This window comes from Periplaneta americana, chromosome 7, assembly GCF_040183065.1.
Source record: "Periplaneta americana isolate PAMFEO1 chromosome 7, P.americana_PAMFEO1_priV1, whole genome shotgun sequence".
Lineage (NCBI taxonomy): Eukaryota > Metazoa > Arthropoda > Insecta > Blattodea > Blattidae > Periplaneta > Periplaneta americana.
Window position 1 is genome coordinate 142,063,597 of NC_091123.1, and position 23,809 is coordinate 142,087,405.

The 23,809-nt window shown below is 36.8% G+C and overlaps 1 protein-coding gene across 1 annotated transcript in view; it reads left to right on the forward strand.

Moving 5' to 3' along the window:
- Positions 1-7,584: 7,584 nt before the first annotated feature.
- Positions 7,585-23,809, forward strand: part of LOC138703497 (uncharacterized) — a 228,257-nt gene continuing 212,032 nt past the window's right edge. The window contains exon 1 of the mRNA XM_069831398.1: positions 7,585-10,840. Coding sequence (XP_069687499.1) covers positions 10,623-10,840 — 218 coding nt within the window. The 5' untranslated portion in view covers positions 7,585-10,622. The remainder of the gene's footprint in view (positions 10,841-23,809) is intronic.

Sequence of the window (23,809 nt, forward strand, 5' to 3'; positions counted from 1 at the left end):
TTATTATTATAGTGATGTAGTAAATATTACTGAGACATTAAGGTCATCATGTACCAAGACAGTTGGAGAATCTTTGACATGTAGGCTATAAAATTTTGGAACATTTGCGAAAATGACATTATTTGAAATTACACCATGGTCTACGATTTTATATTAATTTTACTATTGAGCAGGATTTATTATTATTTCTTTCCGTGCGCATGCAATTTTACACATCCGGTTCTCTTAGTTCCCCTCCTGACGTCATTCACCTTTCTTCTTCCTTATCTGATCCTTGCTTGCCGTACCAAAAATTTTATTTTGGATTTTCGTGAAAGTTCATTCTTCGCCGGCTCATCGGTTGATTAACTACGTTTGGTTCATATCTTTTCCTTAAGATCCCTTTTTGATATCGGTTCGACATTTAAATTATTTGTTACTATGAAATCTAAATTAAATGCTGTTTACCTGGGTATAAGGCTACATGTTTTCCTCTAAGTTATTTATTTACATTTATAACTGGCACGGTATTTTCATTTATTTTGTTTACTCGCTGCTATTGTTTGCATAATTACACGTATATTTGGTATTGTTTACACCACTCTACTTCATTATTAATTAAATTTAATTATTTTTACATAATTGTTTATCGAATGGAAGCAAATTTATACCGCAACTAAACACCTTTGGGTGCTGCACCCTGTTATGGGCAAAAAAAAAAACCTCTGTATATTTCCTAACCTTCCGGGCTGCTTTATATTCTGTATAAAAATAGCTATATCGATGGAGGAATGTTTTTATACTCAGCAACATAATTTAATCATTTTACTGATGTTTTCCCTTTATACGGTTTATATTTATTAAGAGAGTGTCATTTTTTTATTTCCAATATGTATTTATTTATTTATTTAACTAGCTAGCTAGTATGTACAAATTACATTTATAAAACAAAAATGTTTCTAGCCACTAACGTAAGAGCCAGGCTCGTGTACAGTGTGGTCTTAGTCAATAATATAACATAGAATTTACAAGGACAGTTTACTAAATACAGTAACTTAATTTAAACCATTAAATATAACACAAGAGCAAGAATAAAGAAGAAAGAGAGAAAAATACACATTTAATATAAATTGACAATCCGACAGAAGCCAGTTATATTCAATAAAAACATGAATATAGTCGACAGAAATAAAATGTAAAAAAATACATTTGTTAATATTATATGTCATGGACAATTTTACAAATTTCTTTTTTAAAAGCTTCAATTTTAAAATATTTCAAATTTGGAAAATTGTTTGTAATTTTATTATAAAGTCTTGGGCCGAAACTAGTACCATGTTTAACAGCTGCACTTGTATGGCATTTAGGTTCAATTAATGGGAAAGTAGACTTTTGTTTTATAGTAATGACAGCTCATCTACGCCTTGGCCTCGCCAAAGGTTTTTTCCCGTCAAGTCTTCCAGCTAACACTCTATATATTACGCATTCCTAGATTCACACATACGTGCTGTATGCCCTGCCCATCTCAAACGTCTGTATTTAATATCCCTAATCCGTAGCATAATTACTGTGACATTTATTCCTGCTGAAAAGTAGCTCAAGACGAAAACCCCTCTGGTGGCTGGGTGGTGAGATCGTTAGCCTGTTATGCAGGCGGTCCGTGCTCGAGTCTCTACCAGGTCTGGGATTTTTCATTGAAAATCCATAGTGACTTTTGTAGCGAGCAAGGTCGCAGTTGGACTTTTCTCGGGGTTCTCTCGCTTCCTCATACTGGGCATCTTCATCATTCCATAGCATTCCGCGAACGACGGTTGGCGACGCACGAAGGGAGCTGGCCTAGGGACGAGTGGGGTTGCCTGTTCAAAACCTGGATACGCAGCGAACCTTAGTGTAGTCAGCCGGTGTGGGTATGCGCCTAGCTTGAGGATTAACGCTATAGATTTGGAAGGTCACAGTGCTGGGTCGCAGTGACCCCTCCTGAAATTCCATTCCATCCCATGAGGAAATCTTATGTGTGGTGTGACAACTATTAAATAGAGGGAGACCTTGAATATTTTGCTGACACATCACCGGAGTTCCGTCATGTGTCTGTCCAGCATTCTGCTATAGACTTACATTGAAGGCAGAAACTGCGTGAAAGGTCAAATTGCCGAACACTGACAAGGAAAATTACAGAAGACGAACATTAAGGAGTAAGAGAAGGTTAATAAAGAGGAGAGTAGGTTTAAAAATGCGAGAAAGAAGTATACAACTAGGAAGAGAAAGAGATAAGTTCATAGAAGAAAAGAGAAAAAAGAAGAGGAAGAATAAGTTAAACAAACAGAAGGGGAACAGAATAAGTTCATAGAAGAGAAGAGAAAAAGGATAAAGGGAGAAGAAGTTTAACAAAAAGAAAAGGAAGATGTGGATAACTAGGAAGGGGAAAAGATAAGTTCATAGAAGGGAAGAGAAAAAAAGATAAAGGGAGCAGATATTTAACAAAGTGAAGAAGAAGATATGGACAACTAGGAAAAGGAAACGATAAGTTCATAGAAGAGGAAAGAAAAGGGATAAGAGGAACATAAGTTTAATAATGAGAAGAGGAAGATGTAGACTACTATGAAGAGGAAAAGATAAGTTCATAGAAGAGGAAAGAAGAAGGATAAAAGGAGAAAAAGTTTAACATATAGAAGAGGAAAAGATAAGTTCATAGAAGAGGAAAGAAAAAGGATAAAAGGAGAAGAAGTTTAACAAATAGAAAAGGAAAAGATAAATTCATAGAAGAGGAAAGAAAAAGGATAAATGGAGAAGAAGTTTAACAAACAGAAGATGAAGATGTGAACTACTAGAAAGAAGAAAAGATAAGTTCAAAGAAGAGGAAAGAAAAAGGATAAATGGAGAAGAAGTTTAACAAAATGAAGAAGAAGATGTGAACTGCTTGGAAGAGAAAAAGATCAATGCATAGAAGAGGAAAGAAATAGGATAGGGTAGAAGATTTTTAACAAAGAGAAGAGGAAGATGTGGACTACTAGAAAGAAGAAAAGATAAGTTCATAGAAGAGGAAAGAAAAAGGATAGGGTAGAAGAAGTTTAACAAATAGAAGAGGAAGATGTGGACTACTAGGAAGAAGAAAAGATAAGTTCATAGAAGAGGAAAGAAAAAGGATAGGGTAGAAGAAGTTTAATAAAAACAAAATGGAGAAGTGTGAACAACTAGGAAGAGCGAAATATAAATTCATAGAGGTGGGGAGAGAAGACATTATCAAAGATTAAATGAAGAAGTGGAGAACTAGGAAGAAGGAAATGACAAGACAAGACATAGAAGAAGGGAGAAGAAAAGGAGAGGAAAAGAAAATATAAGAAAAAGAGAATAGAAGAAAAATGGAGGAAGGAAGATAAACAAGTAAGAGGTGATGACTAGGAATAAAAAATGTTGTCTTTTGGTAATTCTGTAGACCTACGTGAAATTGATAGCGAGGTATTTCACCCCCTGCTTCTGTTGTTATTTATATTCGTTAAATTGGCTCTAACCGCAAATTATATCCGGTAAGAGGACAAAAGGCACATTCCCGACTTCTTTGTTCTCTTTTTGGGTGTGGACACCGAAACGAGATGCAGAGCTGTGTAATCAGCCAAGATCTGCAAGCGTTGGGCGTGCTTCACTTCATTTCTAGTACCTGAAGGTTACCGCAAGCTTATCACTGTAATCAGTCTGAGTACTTACGATTCCATAATAACAATAACAAATAAATAATATATTACGGCTTGATTTATCTTTTTGAGAACCGAACTCGGGACGGATCCTTAATCTTAGGCTTGCTTCAGTCCATTGTGCTTCCTATATACAGGGAAATCATTTTATTTTTACTTCAATTTTTATTGTACCTGAGTTTTTGAATGTACTTCATTCCCACCCCTTCTACTAATGAAGTTCAACCGTCCTCCACACAGGTCCAAGACCGCATATACAGTCACAGTAGCTTTACGGTCATAGTAAACAGTACGTTTCAAAAATATGTTCGCATTTTCCAGTGACGAAAGAGCTTTCAATATTGCATCATTTTCCATTTACCTACGTCGCATCCCGGTTTCCCCCACCTGCTTCTATTCGCCTCTCTGTAAATGCTAGTGGCTGGGCTGTCTTAGGTCTTTTCTGAGAACATTAATTTCTGTTAGGAATTGGACGCCTAGGGTAATATTATACCCATAAAATTGTTTAAAATGACTTAATTAAAAGAGACTCGTTAAGTAATTAACTGTCACGTGATTTCCTCCCTTTCTACGACGCTGCTACGTAACCATTTGGACGGATAGTAGATAGCATGTCTGAGTAATTTTATGTTATGCACATTAGAACTGAAGCCTGTATCGAAATGAACGGCCACCATTTTCAAAAATGTGTTTAAATATCCATATTATGATTATTTTTCAATTTAACTTCATTCTCTATATTGTACGCTAATGTGCTGTAGACAGTATAATATACAATGCATAATGAATACGTTCGCATGGATAACTCAGTTCGTGAGTAAAAACACTTATTCTTAATACAGTACTGTATTAAGATTAAACAAAAACCTAATGAAAATTGTCGAACTCAAAATCGCGATATTTCCTAGTTTACGTAAATGGATGAACTACTTTTCTTCCCTCCTATACCTAGTAAAGTGATCTGTTTGTATATTACGCCAGTATCATCGAACTCCAGTCGTGGAAGGGGTAGCAAGCGGTGTTTCCGGTTCATAATCGTTGATCCAGAGGTATAGCCAGGTTAATATTAGAAATGTTAGTAAAAGTAAAATGATGTCCCTGTATAATGTGACAGTTGTCCAAGTCCGACAGATCATTTGGGTGGCATTCGTGAATCCGACGCTGACAGGTGGCCCATCTTACTTCAGTCCACAGACGAGTAACTGATGAGCCCCAGGGCCCGGAACCCCAAGCTCTTCCTATAGACTATCAGTATCGGAATCCCAAACTACTCCAAGGTCAATGTCTATGGAGAAATGGGAGGAGAAACATTTAAAAGGTACGCGAAAACGCGTTCTTGCAAGGGAATTTGGGGATGAGAAAAACTGAATATGTGAGCTCCAAGCCTGTTGGCCACTTGTCTCACTTCGAGTTTCGCCGTTCCATTCGAAAATGACTTAACCTAATAGCTATCATATAAGGGAGAGGAAAAGCATGACAAAACAGCAACAGAACAGGATCACCGAAGATGTACAAAGCCTGCATATCAATGGGACGCCAACATAATCACTTCTCAACTAGTGCCCTCTCGCCGATCGCGTCTAATTGAGTCACCAAAGAGCCATTTGACTGGACAACACATCCGGACTCAAGTTATAATTAAATAGACCTAAGAGCCAATTGATTAGTCGCTTAAAGTGAGACAAGTCATCCTGCCTAAGATAATTCCGTGGTTTTCCTAAGACGCTAAGACAAATGTCGGGAAGAGCCCTAAAAGGAATGAGTCACGGACCTACATGCCCTTCCCTATAAAGTCCCTGGAATTTTGCAACATAAATTCTCGACATAGATGCTGTGGCTCAGCTTCCATATATTAGGCCTTTCCTGTTATATGTGCGAAGTTACTCGACTCTACTCGCATTGCGAAAGGACAAAGTTCCTTTCAATGTGCACACTTATATTTTCCACCATTTCTTTTTCCATCCTGCAGTCAGCTTTTCGAGCGCATCCCCCTCTCTCCCGTATGTGGTACCTAAGAGATTACGCCCATTTTCGGCTTTTTCTCTAGAGTTTCTTCAAGGAACAGCAAAACCCGGAGTGTGATAAGTGGCCAACAGGCTTGGGGCTCACATATTCAGTTTATTTTCAGCCCCGAACTCCCTTTGCAAGGACGTGTTTTCGCGTATCTTTCAAATTTCTTCTCCCATTTCCCCTCTCTTTCAATTCAATTCAATGGGATACCGCAGTTCTTACAGAGCCCTTACATTGTGCGAGTTATATTCGAGTAAAGTCGCCCTAGAGTACCGAAGGTAATATGCGAAAGCCAAGGCTCAGATTAAAAAGGCTTTAATTTGGGGGAAAAAAAGAATGCCGAAACGTGTGTGGAGGAAGATGTAAGTCCGTGGCCCATTTCGTTTAGGACTCACCCCGACATTTGACATACTGCCTTAGGAAAAGCACGGAAAACTACAGATAGGATAAGTTGTCTCAATTTAGGAGATACAGGTTCCTATCAAGTTTCCGTTCTACATCCATGATTTCACCCCAGTATATTTTTAACTACTGAAAATGATATATGATAATGGGGGAAAGTACAGAGTGTTTGTGGAATGAAGAGGAAATGGGAGTCCCAGAGGAAATCCTCTGCAACATCTACTTTGTCCATCAGAAATCCCACCACGATCTGGTCGGGGATCGAATCCAGGCCTCTGGATGGAACACTAACGCGCTAGTGTTGAATCACAGACGTAACAGTGGTCAGTATCGTTACAACCTGTAGATCCTGGCCTTGTGGTATAATGTACAGACACGAGATCACGAAACCCAAATGCGACCTTGTAAAATTTGGCACCAAACTACGAATAATGAATGCTGTTACTATTGTAATTAGAACACTACCTTCCGAATGGGGCGTATGCCAGGATTGGAATTTTAAGTGGGAGACTTAACTGGACGTAATGTAAATTATTTACGGCCGATATATGCAAAACAGCATCGATAAAAATGCTATAAAGGCCATTTGGGATTCTTGATTGCTGTTATTTAATATCCGTTCGTGAAGTAAGACGTTATAAAGCAGAAAAAATCCTTTTTGTGTTCCACACTCTCACACAAAACTGGAACTATTTCTTTCATTAGCTATACTTTTCTTCGTTTCTTTTTCTTTTCATTTTAATTTTGTTTTGCCAATGAGATCATAGCATCAGAGCCTTGTAGAAGCACAAGTTCTATCTCAGGTCGGCTTTTCTTTTCATTTTAATTCTAGAGGAGTCCTTTACATTTTTTCAGATTTCATAATATATGCCTTGCACATGAATGGGCAACACGTGCTTACAAAGTGCTAAAAAAAACCTTGAAAGAGAGAAAGACAGACGGAGCCAGGCGCAGCAGTTACAAGTTGTTTGTAGTTTCGCTGCAAAAGCAGTTCACTGCCACGGTGCGCTCTGGCGGCTCATGCAGGTGGTCGTGATATCTACTCCATGATTTAAATTTCAGAATGACGCATGGTACAATAATTATAGCAATTTTAGACAGACTGTACCTAAACACACATAACAAAATTAGATTATTTTCTAGCTTTGTGAATTAGTTTAGTACTGCGAACTCAAACTGAATAGAACCCTTTCAAGATACAAAAAATATAGCTGCAACACTTATTTATTATTACACTATTTCTTAATATTTCTTTTTATGTCTTATTTGAAACATAGAAAGCGAGAATTTACAAGTCTTTATACATTAAAGAGTATTCCTTTGTTTTCAGAAAGGTAATAGTCTGTATTCGCAAACAGTCACAAATTCAAGGAAGTTTTTTTTTTTTTACATGTCACGGTAGATGAAATAAACTTACTTCTGAGCTCTTTCTTGTATTAAACTCTGCCTCAAGTACATACAGTATATATGGAAGCAAAGAGTATATTTGGAAATTCTGACTTAAGCAGCATTACGAACAGTTCGATTCCTGATTTCGCTGGAATCTGAGTGGCGTGTTGTTTTGTAGATTTATCAATTCAAACTATAAACTTTCAGGATTTTCAATCGGCTGTAAGCCAAAAGGATTTCAGAAAAATCTCGATTCCTTGTCAATTGTCACTGTTTCTCCAAACTTACCAGTGAATGTTGCTGTAGGTCTTGAAGTAGGGTCTTATATTTGATAAGATTTTCTTATCACTCTTCAAAATAGTTTATATGGGTAGTCAAAGAAAGTCAAGTTGTCTATGTTCTACATGATACTGCCACATTTCAAATTCCATAAATGCTCTTAGCTAGTCGATCATATGTCGTGCACGTACAACGTACTAGCGAGATTTGATATCAGTCTCACCTTGTTGATATCCCATTTTTACCTTTAGCTGTTCGAGACAGTATTTCTTTATTAAAACCTTCACTGTGTTTATTTGTAACATAAAATGTCATGCGTGAGAAAGTGTAGTAGAGCATAATACAAGTTTCATCTCCCTTCTTAATAAAAAAATTATCTTTTGACTCATCAATAAATGGAAATAATATGGGGATTATATTGTTTTTCACTTAAAACGAGTTGCCACTTACTGCAGACGCGAGCGAACCGCATACAGACACTACAGCTAGTACAGAGACCGTTATACCTGCACTGAGGTTGTGTTGACACTTTGAGAGCACTAGTTATCCACCCATGGCCTTGCATAAACATTATTCGTCCACAGTTTAAGTTCAGTATCAGCCGTGAGATGTGAATATAATAATCCAGTAATAAATTACTCTTGGCGCCCTTTTGTGTATAACAATTATTTTTGTGTCATATGTTCATATTGACAACTTAAGTGCCTAGTTTTAATATTGTTCCCTCGCCTCCACAAAGAGTAACAATCTTAATGCAATGTCAGTGGTGTAAAGTTCATTTTATATCATGGAGTGCAGTTTCACAGACAGGACTTTGTCCACAGACCTTCTACTGCCCCCTACTAATTGGTTGTCATAAATGTTTTCCTTGCTGTGACGGAACTCTTGTCTTCGCCTGTTAGTAACCAATCACAACCTACGTTTAGAAAATTGACAAGCTCCCTTCATATCCAAGTGGAGAGAAAGTTGCCACATCTCCAAGCATCCCCGTCAGTTAGCACGAGAATATTATTGAATGTGGCAACTGTGAGCATGGGAATGGGGGGACGGTATGGGATGGTCAGAAGTGTTTGTGTAGGAAGTCGTAAGTCTGTTAAGTGGGCGTTCAAATGAATTTCCGCACTGCATATGAGGATAGTGAATATAATTTACGATATAGAACTTTATCTTTTTTTCTACTTGATTTCTTCTGTCTTATTCAATAGATATCAATTAATCTTCATATTTTTACACTTATTCATTCATAGTGTTCTGCCCAAAGATAGATATTTCACTGCAAACCCAGCATTCTCCAGTATTTCCTAATTTCTGATAAATTGCTAATTGTTTCTAAGTTATGGAAAGATAGTTCCCATTGAAATCTAAAAATGATCTTCAGCCAACTTTCTTAAAAACAGTTACTTGTTTTCGCACGCTATTATATCTCTTGAGACAACGAGATAGATAGTGTAGTGGCTTTTCTTGTTTGGGAAGCAGCATCTTTGGGTAGAAATCCATAACTTGGATCAGGTCTACATTATATTGGATAAGAACAAATCTGCTGAGGAATTTAAAAAACTCTACGGGTGCTATTCATAGACATTTCGCTATCGCGCGCTACGAGCGTGCTAAACTAGTCCCGCTACCAACTGGTTACTTGTACGGGATTCATATCAATTCATATAGCTAACACTGGTTTATGAATACGAAAAACGTTAGTTCGCTGGTCATCCACCGGAAGCCCGCGCTAAGAATGTCTATGAATACGGCCCTACATGTCTAGGCCTACTCACTGGACGAACTGATGGAAAAAGTGACTGACAATTAACGTGAGCGGTAATGAAGACCGGTTGTTCTTTCATAAATATCTTTAAGAAAAATTATTTTATATCACTGATTAACTTTATTCAACAAGTAATAACTATTTCACTGTGTTAATATTACAAATTTTTATGGTAAATTACCTGATTGAATAATTTAGAAGTGGTTTGCGTCATCCTCTGAATCCTAGTCTGTATCATCGCAGTATTTTCTATATATTACCTATGTCGAGGATCGAAGGAAGGCACAATTCAAAGAAACAGAAACCATGATTCTATCACATTCTAGTACATACAGCCACGAAGCTTGAGGTGATTTTTTGCATTTCTTGCAATACAATGCTCCAAGCGGTTAGCAACTGAGAGTCCTAGGAACAATAGACTGTGCGACAGTAGCGATCCTAGTGGCTAGCAACTAACGTTCAACTGTCATTGGATGCATATTCACTACGTATTGGGGTTTGTGATTGTATGTACTAGACTGTGATTCTGTCGTGGCTAACGAGAAAGACAGGCTCCGGCACGAATCGGAGTCACGTGATTATCATGATTTAGTCATGGCAATCTTAACAATCGCCTAATATAAATACATGTTCAAAGTTCTAAAAAACAAAGGAATTGCTATATTAAACTCATGTTAAACGTGCATTGATATATGAACTTCTTCAATGTTGGCCATGTTATAACTAAGAATGTGACGTCGCGCCGTATCCTGTCTTTCTGGTTAGCCACGGATTCTATACTGTTACGCACTGCCTGCTGAATCACATCCTATGGCTGTTTACGCAGCGATAAGATGCGATCCAGAGGCAGTGCTGTTACGTAATCTGTTGTTCATTAGAATAATTTTGTTTCCATGCAAATCTTTTAGTGCAATTCCATCTTTTCCTTGACAAAATGTTCGGCGATACAGCTTCAAAATTTTAAAGAAATATGTACTCAAAATCTGAAGACTGTCTTAATGTCAGACGTTAGAAAGTTTCCGATTTGCTTAAATAATTCGAGTGTGGTGGTTTTACGGAAAATTGGTAGTTGAACTTTGATTCTGTGACAAGAAAAAAAGAAGAGGAGAGAGATGGCGGCAGAAATAGAAGAAAAGTCGAGCGGGGAAGTGTCGTTGAAGTTGAACGAAGAGGTCAAGAAGAAAAGAAAAAAGCCGAGTCCTAGGACCAAACTATGCGGCAAGTCAGAGGCCATTGAAGACATGCTCAAGAACCAGTTTGACCTGCAGGACAGCATGATCATCACGCCGCGGGCCCTCGAGTGGTGGGAACGACCCGTCATCAAATATGCGTGAGTCACTACACAAATATTCACATTTATTACTCTAGGCCTATCGCAGATTTAGGACACGTAAAAGGTCCTGACCAAGGAAGAATTATCTTTTCTTTCCCTCGCATGTACAATTCTTACTAAGATTTTCTTAATAATAATAATAATAATAATAATAATAATACTTACTTACTGGCTTTTAAGGAACCCGGAGGTTCATTGTCGCCCTCACATAAGCTCGCCATTGGTCCCTATCCTGAGCAATATTAATCCAGTCTCTACCATCATATCCCACCTCCCTCAAATCTATTTTAATATTATCCACCCATCTACGTCTCGGCCTCCCCAAAGGTCTTTTTCCCTCCGGCCTCCCAACTAACACTCTATATGCATTTCTGGATTCGCCCATACGTGCTACATGCCCTGCCCATCTCAAACGTCTGGATTTAATGTTCGTAATTATGTCAGGTGAAGAATACAATGCGTGCAGCTCTGCGTTGTCTTTCTCCATTCACCTGTAACTTCATCCCTTTTAGCCCCAAATATTTTCCTAAGAACCTTATTTTCAAACACCCTTAATCTCTGTTCCTCTCTCAAAGTGAGAGTCCAAGTTTCACAGCCATACAGAACAACTGGTAATACAACTGTTTTATAAATTCTTTCACATTTTTTTTACAGCAGACTAGATGACAAAAGCTTCTCAACCGAATAATAACAGGCATTTCCCATATTTATTCTGTTTTTAATTTCTTCCCGAGTGTCATTTATATTTGTTACTGTTGTTCCAAGATATTTGAATAAAAACAGCTTGTTATGAAACCTAATAATAATAATAATAATAATAATAATAATAATAATAATAATAATAATAATAATAATAATAATATATTTTTAAGAATTAAGAATTAGCCACGAAATCCCGTGAAGGCAAGGGCCTTCTGACTATGCAGGGTGGCTTGTCAAGCACTTCCCGGTTGGCCACTTCGGGAATGATGGTCACTTTTGTAATGTAATAGTTTGGAATGCTGTCTGGGTTAACACTGAAGGGACCACTGTTCATTAGTCACTGTTTGGGTTGCAAGTCACTTTGTGATTAGTTTCCATTGTTGTCGGTCTTTCGCTGTTCTTGACCATAGATGCCCGAATCTTGCTCTAAGTTCGTCCGCCCACCTTGTCTTCTGCCTTCCAAGGTTGCGTTTGCCAATCCTTGGGTCCCATGTCGTAAGGATGTGTGTCCACCGGTTCTCGTTGAGTCGCATCACGTGTCCTGCCCATTTCTTCTTCAGCTTGTCGGCCGTTTCTGCTGCTTCTTTGAGGTGTGTTTGGTTCCTTATGTATTCGTTACGTAGTCTGTGTCTGAGTTTGATGTTCAGCATCTTCTTCTCCATTATTCGTTGACACTTTCTCAGCATGTCCCGCTCTCTTTCCGTTAGAGAGAGAAGGATGCAGCTATTCATGACTCCGCTTCTTAATTTTAAATTGTAAGTCTTGTCTGTCAGAACGAAACTGAGGCTCCAAAATCTCTTCCATGCCTTTTCAATTCTTTGAATCTCGTTCTGTCGTCTGTTGTGAAAGGACATTATTTGGCCGAGGTAGATGTATTTAGTCACGTAGTCTAGTTGTCTGCTACCTATTGTGATTGGCATTATGGAGTTGTTAATCATGACTTTTGTTTTCTGTGGGTTTAGTTGTAGTCCTACTTCCGATAATACATTTGTTGGTCATTAAATAATATAAATTACAATAGGTTTTGTTAAAAGGAAACATTCCAAATTAAAAGACAAGACTCGACAAGACACATTAATGAACTCGACAACAATATAAAAAGACATCAGTTTGCAGCTTTAAGGGAACTTTTTAAAAATGAGAAAGAGCAACACATTTGGCATTAACGGGCAAGACGTTAATAGTTACTTATGAGACAATTTCGTAAATATACTCTTTTTGGTACAATTGTGTGTTATAAAATGTTTTTTCTACAATCGCACAAATTTAAATTAAATAAAAATTCAAGTTGGAAAGGTCATAAGATCACAATGTCATGTCGTAGCCGTCTAAACTCAAAACCATTAAGAAGTAAGAACCCATGGAATGCAGCCTGTTTTATTCATAAAAAAAGGAGGATGTCTTCTTCAATACCATTTCATTCCCACAAGAAACACTTATTGCTATTATTAATTGAAAACCTCACTTGAAAAAGGATGTAACATCATATTAATGAAATATGTGAACTTCGGCGGAAAAAGTAATTTTGAATCATTCATTTAAAAAAATAAATGAATGCATTCAGTAGCTGAATAAACTTGTATCCTTGATTAATAAAACAGTTGTGCTAGTAAATATAGGTCTAACGAAATATGCCCCTGAAATAATTTTCTTTTCTCCTGAAACACACATTTGTTGGTTACAACCTTATTCGAGGGAGTTCTTCAATTATAGTCCCGTCGTTCTTATTTCCGGCAGCCAATCACGTTCCAGGTCGGCTACATTTGAACGTGTGCGTCTTGTGATTCGCTTATGATTACGTTATGCATTTCCTAAGGCTCGATAAATACTTAATATAATCGCCCGCCATTTTGGCTCTTTCGTTGGCGTTCGCAGAAAGTACATGAGGACGTTATTTCCCGCTCAGTTATTTGTTCAATTACAGTGCGTTTGATTCATTATCATAGGAGCTACGACATGATAATGTTTAAAGGTGTAGCAAATAGATTCCTCGTCTGGTAGCTCGGCAACGAAAGAACAAAAATGGCGAACGATACTACCTACCTAGACTTTATAGAGCCTTCACTTCCTAAGACGTAAGCAAAGAGGAGGAGTTACGCCGGGAATAATAGTGTCGCGACTGTAAGATAAAATGAAGAAGGAACTGTAAAGACATAATCCTATCAGAAAAGAGCAAAATAAACCGTGTTTTAAAATCCAGATTTTCAGATAGTAGACTTGCTATAGCTAGCTTCGCAACCATCAAATACATTTTTCATTTTCATTTGCATTGCTTTAATGCATTTTTCAGTGCTTTAGTATTGAAATAATTTATGTTTAATAAACGGAAGATAAGCAATCAAATCTCGCGTCAAATAAACAGAAATCAGTCTTCATAGTGGTTTAACCGAAGAATAATAATACTCGGTAATATTTTGTAAATACTGGCACCATCGTTAATAGAAAACTAAAAGCAATATCCGCTGTCCTTTTTTTTCGATTAGGTAAGAATAATACCTGACATAATTAGAAACATTTGAGATGTGCAGGGCATGTACAGGGACATCATTTTAATTTTACTTCAATTTTTATTGTACCCGAGTTTTTTAATGTACTTCACTCCCACCCCTTCTACTAGTAAACTTCCAACCATCCTCCACACACAGAACCAAGGCCGCCTATGCAGTCAAAGTCGCCTTACGGTCACAGTAAACAGTACTGAGTTAGCGAGTATAGTACGTTCCAGAAATATGTTCGCGTTTTCCAGTGACGAAAGAGCTTTCAATATTGAATCATATTTTCGCACAGGTACTGTCGTCCGTTTGCCTACGCCGCATCCCGGTTTCCCCCACCCACTTCTGCTTGCCCCTCTGTAAAGGCTAGTGGCTGGATTGTCTTAGCTCTCTTCTGAAAACATTAATTTCTATTAGGAATTAATTGGACGTCTACGTAATATTATACAACTGTATAAAATAACTTAAATAAAAGAGCCTCGTTACGTAATTAACTGTCACGTGATTTCCTCCCTTTCTACGACCCTGCGACATAACCACTTGGACGGACCGTAGATAGTATGTCTGAGTAATTTTATCTTTTCGAATAGGGCAGAAGTGAAAATTGAATTTACAGTATGTAAGGTACTCTTTTACAGAGTAGGTACAGAATTATTTTTACATGAATTACTAGTACGAAGGACGAAACTGGTAATTGGAATTAGGTACAAAATTCTATAGTGCGATAATATGCACAGAAGAACTGAAGTCTGTATCGAAGCCTGTATCTATGTTTTTTTTTAAACAAATCTGTACCTTTTATTGTAATTGGGGCTTTGCCCTGTTATAGACATAAATAAATGAATAAATAAACGACTACCATTTTCAAAAATGTGTTTAAATATCCATATTATGATTATTTTTCAATTTAACTTCATTCTCTGTATTGTACGCTAATGTACTGTAGACAGTATAATATACGCTGCATAATGAATACGTCTGCATGGATAGCTCAGTTCGTGAGTAAAAATACTTATTATTAATACAGTACTGTATTTTGATAAAACAAAAACCTAATGAAAATTATCAAACTGAAAATCGCGATATTTCCTAGTTTACGTAAATGGATGAACTAATTTTCTTTCCTTCTATACCTAGTAAAATGATCTGTTTGTATTTTACGCCAATATCATCGAACTCCAGTCGTAGAAGAGGGTAGCAAACGGTGTTTCCGGTTCTCAACCGTTAATCCAAAGGTATAGCCAGGTTAATATTAGAAATGTTAGTAAAAATAAAATGATGTCCCGGTAGAACGTATGGGCGAATTCAGAAATGCATATAGTGTTAGTTGGGAGGCCGGAGGGAAAAAAACCTTTGGGGAGGCCGAGACGTAGATGGGAGAACAATATTAAAATGGATTTCAGGGAGGTGGGGTATGATGATAAAGATTGGATTAATCTTGTACAGGTTAGGGACCGATGGCGGGCTTATGTGAAGGCGGCAATGAACCTCCGGGTTCCTTAAAAGCCATAAGTATGTAAGAATAATAACAAAACTTTGTACTGATTTTACTTTCATCTCTGTTTGTATTCAGAGTCAAAGCTTCGCTTCTCATTGAGGTCGCCGTCTATAATACATTCTTCTCGAAATTGGATTTAATTTTATTACCGTCCTTCGTGCTGCCGTCCGTAGGCTGCAGTGCGCTTTTTTCTTTCCTCAAGGCCAAGGCCTCCTTAATAACTCCTGAGACAAGCTTTGATCACGTTAATAATTATTATTTTGTATGGAAATAGTTTTCTATTACTATGTAGCATTAAGAAGGCGGACTTGTTTCACAGTATGAAATACCAACACCACGAGACTTAACGACCGTTTTCATTTGTTCGTTTAAGCGGAACTGATTGAAGGGAGAGTAAATAGCAACGGGAAATGAATGAGGACAAATTGTGGTTATGTCAAGAATTATAAATTAACCAAGAACCGATCTCGAAAGTGCATAAATAACATCCCGACAGTCTTAAAACGTACGAAATTAACATCAGCTGTTCTTCCAGCTGCACTTGTCACTTCTATCAATACAAATTTCTCAGCGCTTCTTACAGGTCAAAACTACTGCAGTGATAAGTTGATAACCTCCTACCACAGTTACAATACAGGTCGAACTATAGTAAACACGTGAAGACTGTTTCAGGGATGATTGAATTCAACGCATGAAAATATAGAAATGTGAACATAGATTTGAAGTGGCCTCATTCTCAATTTACAGCCACTTTTGAGTACCAGAATTTGTGGCAATCCCAATACATGGGCTGGCACGACGATGTAACTTCAAGCAAAACACATTAAATAAAAAAAACATTACTTCTGATAAAAAGGCATTTGAAAGTTCTTGACAAAACTGAGCCCTCAAAATATTATTTTAGTAACTTAAGTTTTTTCTCTTTATGTGTATTTCATTTTTCAGTTCTAAGTTTATTCGCATGCATTATGTACATTATATTTAATTTATACTTAATACAGAATATAATTATAACAATAGAAATAGAATAAATTAATACATAAGTATAAAAAAGGATACAATAGTATTAATAAACTTGAGGACCGAACGAGCAGCACTCGTGTTCGGTGGCAGTTCAGATATATTTTTAATGTAAGAGGAAAATATAAATAAATGAAATACAAACTAAAAGTAAAGTTACAGCTACAATTAAATCACATAATATAATATTAACTTAAAGAGGAATATTATCGTACGTCAATCAAGTAAGAAAAAAAAAGGAAATAAATAAATAAATATATATATATATGAATAATTTCAAGGAAAAATTGTTCCGGGGCCGGGTATCGATCCCGGGACCCTTCGCTTAGCGCGCGAACGCTCTTCCGACTGAGCTACCCCAGGAACTATACACGACTCCGTCACAATTTTTCCTTTGTATCCACACGACTCAAATGAGCTGACAAGACGTCAGAACTCAACTATGAGTGCACACAAATAATTGTGTTACTTAAATTGTGGCTTTCTGTTAACGTACCTCCAGTAACGAATGTATTATACAAATCTGGTTTTCAGGTAGTAGCTCCCTGTAAAGCAGGTTTGAATAATTTCAAGGAAAAATTGTTCCGGGGCCCGGTATCGATCCCGGGACCCTTCGCTTAGCGCGAACGCTCTTCCGACTGAGCTACTCCAGGAACTATACACGACACAGTCACAATTTTTCCTTTGTAAGGGTCCCGGGATCGATACCCGGCCACGGAACAATTTTTCCTTGAAATTATTCAAACCTGCTTTATAGGGAGCTACTACCTGAAAGCCAGATTTGTATATTATATATATATATATATATATATATATATATATATATATATTTTAGTAGGTTATTTTACGACGCAACTTGCCCCGACCGGGAGTCGAACCCGGGCCACCTGGTTTCGCTGCTAGACGCGCTAACCGTTACTCCACAGGTGTGGACTATATATATATATATATATATATATATATATATATATATATTCCTGAAATATTATAGAATACAAATACAATATACACTGATTAATTTGTACACATAGGCTATAAATTTATTTTATGCTCGATCAAGCCGAAATGTAGTAATTATACATCTGGTAGTAGCTCTTTAATGCACCTCATTAAAGTACACCTATTCATTATAATTCAGTTGTTCAGCCAATGAGAAATCACCATTGACTGATTGTACCATTATAAAACCGCAAAAGTATCGATTATTCTCTTATATGCAATCGAAAGACAATTAGCGAAAAGTCACGGAGGCTGGAAATCCAATATTGTCGCAGAATGTTATGTTCTGTTACTATAATAATTAGCGTTAATTGTAAATAATATTCAAACAAATTCAATTTGTCATCTCGTTTTTCAATTCTAAATCAATTTCCAGGTTATATCGAGCCTAATATTCATGTTATTCTCTAGATTATATCACGGTCAATGACATTCGTGTTTCGGAAAAAATCAATAATTTCGCGTCTGCGCACATCTTACAATTGAGGTCAGTTCTGCTCCTCACTTACATAACCATAACATGAATACTTATGAATAATTTCAAGTTAGAAATATGGTCGAGCATAAAAGTCGTATGAAACTTGACTATAATGGTAATTAAGACGCTCGTATGAAAATTATGAAACTCGCTTGCGCTCGTTTCATAAACATACTCGCGTCTTAATTACTACCATTATAGGCTCGTTGCATAATGTACTATTATCAAATTCAGGACATTAACACGTTTTTAATTTTATTGTTATATTGTAGTGTTAGCCTACATGTTATAAGTTCTGGGTGTAATTTAGCTACAGAATTATACAACTGAGGGCCAAAATTAATACTGGGCTTTAGACCAGCAGATGTATACTCCTTTTTCTCAGAATTAATATTTTTGACTTAATATGTTTTCCTTGTAAACCGACGACTTAATCAGACTGATATCGCAAGGAAAATCAAAATGACAACTTAAAAACACACATCTTGCGTGGATTAGAACTTACCACTGTTGATTCCATATAGTTTTACACTGCGCCTTAACCTTTGCGTGGACTACAACCAGCATTGCGTAGTTAGCTCTTAATAAGAAAATACATTTTCAGAATTAACGAAACGTTGTTCAATAGGAAGCAAGTGTTCAGTTAAAACAAAGGAGAGGGAAAAAGCGATGTAGCTGAATACCGCGACAAGAAAACGCCGACAACACGAACAAAATGGAAAATAAAACATTAATTAAATGAAGCACTTGAGTTATTTGGTTAGAAAAAGTTTCTTTTACCTTCCTCGTCTAACACTGCAGCGCGTTGTATAGGCAAAGGAAATTCCATCTTTGCAGTCTCGATTTTTTTTCTTTTACATTTCACCTCAAGCGCGCAGTCACGTAGAAATGTCTGGAAAGAAGATATATACCAGAAGCGGTAACCTTCGCTATTAGTAATTAACTCACATATTGTCTTCTTTTCTCCCCATCCTTATCTCTTCCATATTTCTTCTTGTTTTTCCATCAACTCATCGCTGCCTTTTCGTATTTCTCTTTTCTTCTTTTTCCTGTTACTTACAGGGTAAAGTTGCCTAATGCCGAGATACCTCTAATGCTGTGATACTTTTTTAAAAACAGAATGTCAGTTAAAGCTTTGACGTTCGATTATAGCGCCAGACATCTTTCTCGAAAGAGTGCATCTTTCAGCTACTTTTGAGACATCGGTGAGCTTCATAGCAAGATACCCAGTCCCGTGATAGTCAGTGAAAAAAACGTATCACGGAATTAGGGGTCTCACGGCATTAGGCAACTTTACCCTACTTTTCACTTATTCTATCGTCTACTTCCTCTTCAGCCTTTTCTTTTCCATTTTTATTCCTATTTATTTTATTTCCTTTTTTTCTATTATCTTCTATTCCTCCTTCATTTTTTACTTAGAACTACGCCTTTGTATTAGGGTACGTACACGTTGGAGCGACGATAAACGATAAAAGAAGCAGCGATGCTATATCAGGGAGAATTGAAGCATGCATTGTCATTGAGGTGTGCATATTGGAGTAACGATAAAAGCGAAGATACACGATAAAAGCGACGAAAAAGAAAAGTACCATTTTCTTCGCTCTTGTCGTTTATATGATCTCTGATTAAGTTAATATTAATCTGTATAATTACCGCGGTTGTCAATATATCCGAATATTAATCGATTATTATTTCGGCATATTAAATTAATTATTGTAGATATTGGCAAATTGATCAGTTATGTAGTTATTGGTCATACGTTATGTGATCATAATAACCAATCACAGCACAACGAATTTATACTATCTTTGGGATGAGAAACTGGTTTAATTTTTTACTTATTTAACTTATATTAACCTTGAACTTAGCAGCTGATATTTCCTATATATCTTCCTTCATTAAGTGGATGCACAAAATATCTTCTACTGATAAATCAAAACGTTCGCTTCCCGCGTCCTCGTTGCTCCGATATGAACACTTGATTCTTTGATAATACCAAAGCGTCGCTAGATCGTTTCTTTTATCGTTTATCGTTGCTCCAACGTGTACGTACCCTTAGACACGGTAGGACGACAACTGCTCGGGATCGATGTCAAAAAATGTTATAGTAGAATCGCTTATAACTTTTGAAAAAATTAACAAACAAAAACGAAAAGCATACAACCGCGTAGGCAAAGGAGTCCCGTAACAATAAGCATCCGTCAGACCCTCAAGGCCGGCGAGACGAGCCTTGAAAATTACGGCCGTTTTATATCGTAATTCCGTGAGGTCTGAATCAACCCGGGCATTTAAGGTGTCTATTGTTCCAGCGCGATGAGTTCGATTAAATGAATGCAGTGTAAATTAGATCCTCAACTTTAAAAAAATAGGCGTGAAAATTTATGAATTTCCAAAATGCCTCGAAATTCAAAAGTTTAGAGAATGTAAAAGCAAGAAAGGCAATCTCAAGACGAATTGAACAAGCCCAAGACCACCGCTATGGAGAACAAGAGACGGCAGAGAAAACGCAAGAGATCGGCGGCGCGCGCGAGCTCCGTGAAGTCTGTGACTGTAGAACGGCGAGATGTATCACAGCAGTCGTCTACAGTGGCTCAAACAGTGAATCCGGGTACTGTATAACACCACACAGACAAGATGGTCAGCAGACCCGTTAATATTAATTTCGTTCGCTAATACATTAGGTTCTATGTCTATAAACTCCTGTATCTTTTTCTTTTTTTTAACTTGTCTTTTTTATTTTCATTTTCCCTTATTTCCCATTTTATTCTTCCTCTTTCTTTTCTTTCCTTTTTTCTTCTGCTCTATCATTGCTCCTACACGCTTTCTTTCCCTTCCATATCTTTCAATTTATTGTCTCCCACATCTCCATTTTCGTCCCTTTTTCCTCTTCTGAAGGCTGTTATGAAATGTATTAATAAATGAGCATCTACAATCCTATCACCGCCAATCCAAATGTTTCAAAATGTCGGAAGCTGTACGTGTAGGGATATTAATACGGATGACGCAATTCGGTTCATTGCTCCTACACGCTTTCTTTCCCTTCCATATCTTTCATTTTATTGTCTCCCACATCTCCATTTTCGTCCCTTTTTCCTCTTCTGAAGGCTGTTATGAAATGTATTAATAAATGAGCATCTACAATCCTATCACCGCCAATCCAAATGTTTCAAAATGTCGGAAGCTGTACGTGTAGAGATATTAATACGGATGACGCAATTCGGTTCGCTGCATTGATCAATTTAAGAGAAATTGACCTTATGTGAGCCACCTTATAGAATCTGGAGGGCCCTACTTTTTAAAACTTTGCACAGAATCTCGTTGTATGAGACTAATATTTATTTTCATATTTCTTGAGTTTCGTGGATTGTTAAAACAAAAAACTAATTCCCAACCAATTGTGATTAATTTCCAACTCACGTTTCCCAATATATGGTTTCCTATCATTCAATAATGATACAGAAACAACGATAAATCAACTTCAACTCGGACAGAAAGTAAGAAAATTTCGATCTAATGAACAGAACATCCTTGAAACGCCTATAACGTATAGTTAAGTTCAAAGTGTACTGTGCATATTTTTTGTGTCACTGTGCAGTATTTCATAGGAGAATCAAACTGCACTTCCTCCAAATTATGAAATATGGGATTAAGGTATGTTTCAATGCAGAATTTTGCAGTAAATATGATAAACTGCTTGCTTGGATTCAAACATTTATTTATATGCCTTAACTTTAGTAGTAAAATTACCATTTGGAGTCTCACTGCACTAGTTTTTCGTCTTTTCTAACAAATCAGATTTTTGGATAAAGTGCAGCTTGATTCAGGGGACTCATATGTTTGAAATAGGTTTTGGTGACAGAAGTTGTATACAGCAAGAGGTATGCACACTTTTTAACGAAACTCGTCCAAATCAGTCAAATGTAAGTAGAATAGATCTCAATTCTCTCATTTTCTTCTATGAACATCTTGTTTTATGTTGCTTTCGTGAATAAAACTGCCTTCATAACAAAATGTATCAACAATTAAACTGTTACCACAGTAGGCCTAACCAAAATTATACTGATTGTGTACAAAACAAATTGAAGTATTAAATATTGATATACTCTTTCAGATTGTATTAAACTATAGAGTGTCGTCATTTAAAAATATATTTTCGATGCCGGAATAGCCGCAAAAATGTTTTACTTCCATAAGAATATTCATTTCTAAATACAGCGTTTTAAACTATAGAGTGTCGTCATTTAAAAATATATTTTCGATGCCGGAATAGCCGCAAAAATGTTTTACTTCCATAAGAATATTCATTTCTAAATACAGCGTTTGATCTGGCTGAGTTTTTGTTCAAAATTATCTAATTATTTAAAATGAAGTAATGTTTTAATTTTTAAAATCTTGCATAGGTCAATGTAGAGTATCCACCGGCCACTGAACGAATATTGCACACTTTTGTCACTGCCAATGTGGCGCTATAAACCAATTTTCAATACTTTTATCACAACCACAACACATTTAAAATCTTACTGTACCAGGTGTAGAGAATTATTACTACATTAACACATTTAGTATATCACGAAACATGTAAAATTTAATTATTATAAAAGTCGCCATTGCTTTTTGTTCAAATTAGTATTAGTACGATCCACTTCCACTAGATGGAAACCGACACGACTAGCAGAGCCGGCAATACATGAAAACGAAATGATTCTAAGTGTGAGGAATGTAGTATAGGTGTGTAGTATTATGACAAAGGTTAGGTAAGGTTTGATTAGGTGTGTATCTTATTACTATGTTGGCAAACCCATTGTTACATTAAAGACATATGGCGGTATTCTTCGATTTTCATATATAAGTAAGGTACGTATTTATGGAGGGTTGGGTGGGCTTACAAATCTCCCAGTGATCACATCAATTATCTACTACTTAATACTTTAAATCCAAGGCATTTTCAAGGTATTTTATCAAGTTCCTGTAGTGGCCGGGACATAAGTAACATTTACCCTTGCATATTGGTTACATATGTTAACTAAATTGTTACGATAAGAGAGAAATATGAGAAATTACATGACATCTCTTCAATACCGTTTCTATTTCATTAGTTTGATAAAGAAAATAAAATCACGTACTGAAAGATTAGACACATTCCCAGACTGAGGGACTCACGTGTGGTGTCCACGTCGGCATCGAAGGTTCATGCAGACAGCAGGATTCCCGTGTTCTCAATCACTCGAAGGTTAACCGAAGCGCAGCCGTATTCTGCATTCGCTTGTTTTTTAACCACACATATGGAGTGAAAGGCATGGGAAACCTATTGTACAGTCTAACGTCATTCTTTATTGACAGCTGCTTGGCAGATGGGCGGATTTCCCACATGAAGCAATAGTAATTATGGACAATCTGGAACGATACTTTCAAACTCGTTGGAATGTTTGTCTCGAAGCAGTTTTTTTTTTTTTTTTTTTTTTCTTATTTTATAACTTAATATCATCACCATCAACGTCATCATAAGAGCTGCTGCCAGGAGGTCAAAAGGAGAATAGCAATGCCAAAGGAAGCCTTTAATAGAAAAAGGAGCATCTTCCGGGGATTTCTGGAAAAAGAAGTAAGGAAGGGACTAGTGAAGTGCTTTGTGTGGAGTGTAGCATTGTATGAAGCAGAAACATGGACATTACGACGAAGTGAAGAAAAGCGACTAGAAGCATTTGAAATGTGGGTGTGGAGAAAAATGGAGCGTGTAAAATGGACAGATGGAAAGAGTGGATGAAGAAAGAATGATACTG